This window comes from Microtus ochrogaster, chromosome 22 (assembly GCF_000317375.1).
Source record: "Microtus ochrogaster isolate Prairie Vole_2 chromosome 22, MicOch1.0, whole genome shotgun sequence".
NCBI lineage: Eukaryota > Metazoa > Chordata > Mammalia > Rodentia > Cricetidae > Microtus > Microtus ochrogaster.
Genome location: NC_022023.1, coordinates 26,694,530 through 26,696,145, shown reverse-complemented (window position 1 = coordinate 26,696,145; position 1,616 = coordinate 26,694,530). Strand labels below are relative to the sequence as shown.

At 53.2% G+C, this 1,616-nt stretch overlaps 1 protein-coding gene across 1 annotated transcript in view; it reads right to left on the bottom strand.

The window, feature by feature from the left end:
- Lrrk1 (leucine rich repeat kinase 1) overlaps nt 1–1,616 on the bottom strand; it is a 134,662-nt gene that overhangs the window by 51,654 nt on the left and 81,392 nt on the right. Inside the window, exon 7 of the mRNA XM_005357787.3 lies at nt 600–826. Coding sequence (XP_005357844.1) covers nt 600–826 — 227 coding nt within the window. The remainder of the gene's footprint in view (nt 1–599; nt 827–1,616) is intronic.

Here is a 1,616-nt window from a genome sequence, read left to right as displayed (position 1 = left end):
AGCCAGCCACCTCTGACCCGGCAGCCATGCCTTTCCCACCACAATGGACTGTCTCCTTCAAACTGTGAGTCAGGATAACCCCCTTCTTCTTTAAGCTGTCAGGGTGTTTAGCCACAGTGACGAGAAAAGTATTCATAGGCTGTCCTTCCCCTCCCATGCCACCTCAGGGCTCAGGACTCTAGGAAAGATAGGCAGTGACCCCACTGACCAGTGTTCATGTGTGGCCACGTTTCCAGAGTTGACCCTTCCCTCAGGTCTGCTCAGTTTTTTCTGGGAGGCGGGACAAACCCCTCTACCATCCCAGGAAGTGTCTAGTCACTCTACTGTGTAGGACGCAGCTGGGTATTTTAAACAGACAGCCTTGCACGACTGTGATGAGCTGTGACTCCTTAGCCCAGACCACCTGTTCAAACCGCTCTGGCTCATAAGGCACCAGAGGCCATGATGCCTTGCTCCTGTGAGCTTGTGTCAGAGAGAGCAGGCCTCTCACTACTGCCACAAGCTCGCTTCCCAAAACACCGAATTCAATCAAGGAACCTGCACGGGAGGGTGGCTCTGACGGGAGGTACGGAGGACCCTGTTCCCACTCCTGGGCCCACCTGGAGCAGATGATTTCGTCGGATGACTGCACGCAGGGCAGCTCCCCCAGGTGGTTGTCTGAGAGGTTCAGCTTCTTCAGGTTGATGAGTCCCCACGGGATGATGGAGGGGAGTGAAGGCAGGCAATTGGCCGAGAGGTCGAGCTCTGTGATCTGACAGGAGATGTCTAAGAGCCAGTCGAGGTCCACCCAGGGCAAACGAAGACGGGACCATTTCACACAAAGTGCCTGGGTTTAGACAGGAAGGAACGGCAGATGAGGGTGGTGAGTCTGAGCCCAAGGTGAGCCTGCGATACATGCTCCCTTGAGTCTGTGTGCCCACTCCAGCTGGAGCCCTGTCCTGAGATGCTAGCCCAGAGCCAACCCCTGAGATCCTCTCACAGGGGTGCAGCAAAGCAGCAATGGCTTGTGGGTACAAAGGAAGCCAACCGAGGCTTGAAGGGCCTCCTCTCAGACAGGGTCCTAACACAGTCTACAACCTCTTTTCCCGACTCTCACTTTGTGTGATGGAGGCAGCCACTGTCTGCACTGTGCCACGCCTCACTTTGGACTGGCTGCCTCCAGATTAAAGGTCACAAGGAATGGAAATCTGGAACAATGGCCCACAGCCCAAAGCAAGAAACCAGCTCCCTTAGCAAATAGCCCAGGAAGTCAAATCACCAGTGATAGCTACAGTAACATCTTAGTGAGCACACCGCTTTCTTCTGTAACAGTCAGACCAGGACTATATTGGTAACAGTCAGCTTCCCTAATTTTTGGCTCTGCTTTGAATTCAGCTCAACCAGAGAAAGTTAAACATGGCCCCTCCTACAGAATGATACACAGGATAAACATGGCCCCTGCATGATACACAGGATAAACATGGCCCCTCCACAGATACACAGGATAAACATGGCCCCTCCACAGATACACAGGATAAACATGGCCCTCCACAGATACATAGGATAAACATGGCCCTCCATAGATACTCAGGATAAACATGGCCCCTGCACAGATACACAGGATAAACATGGCCCCT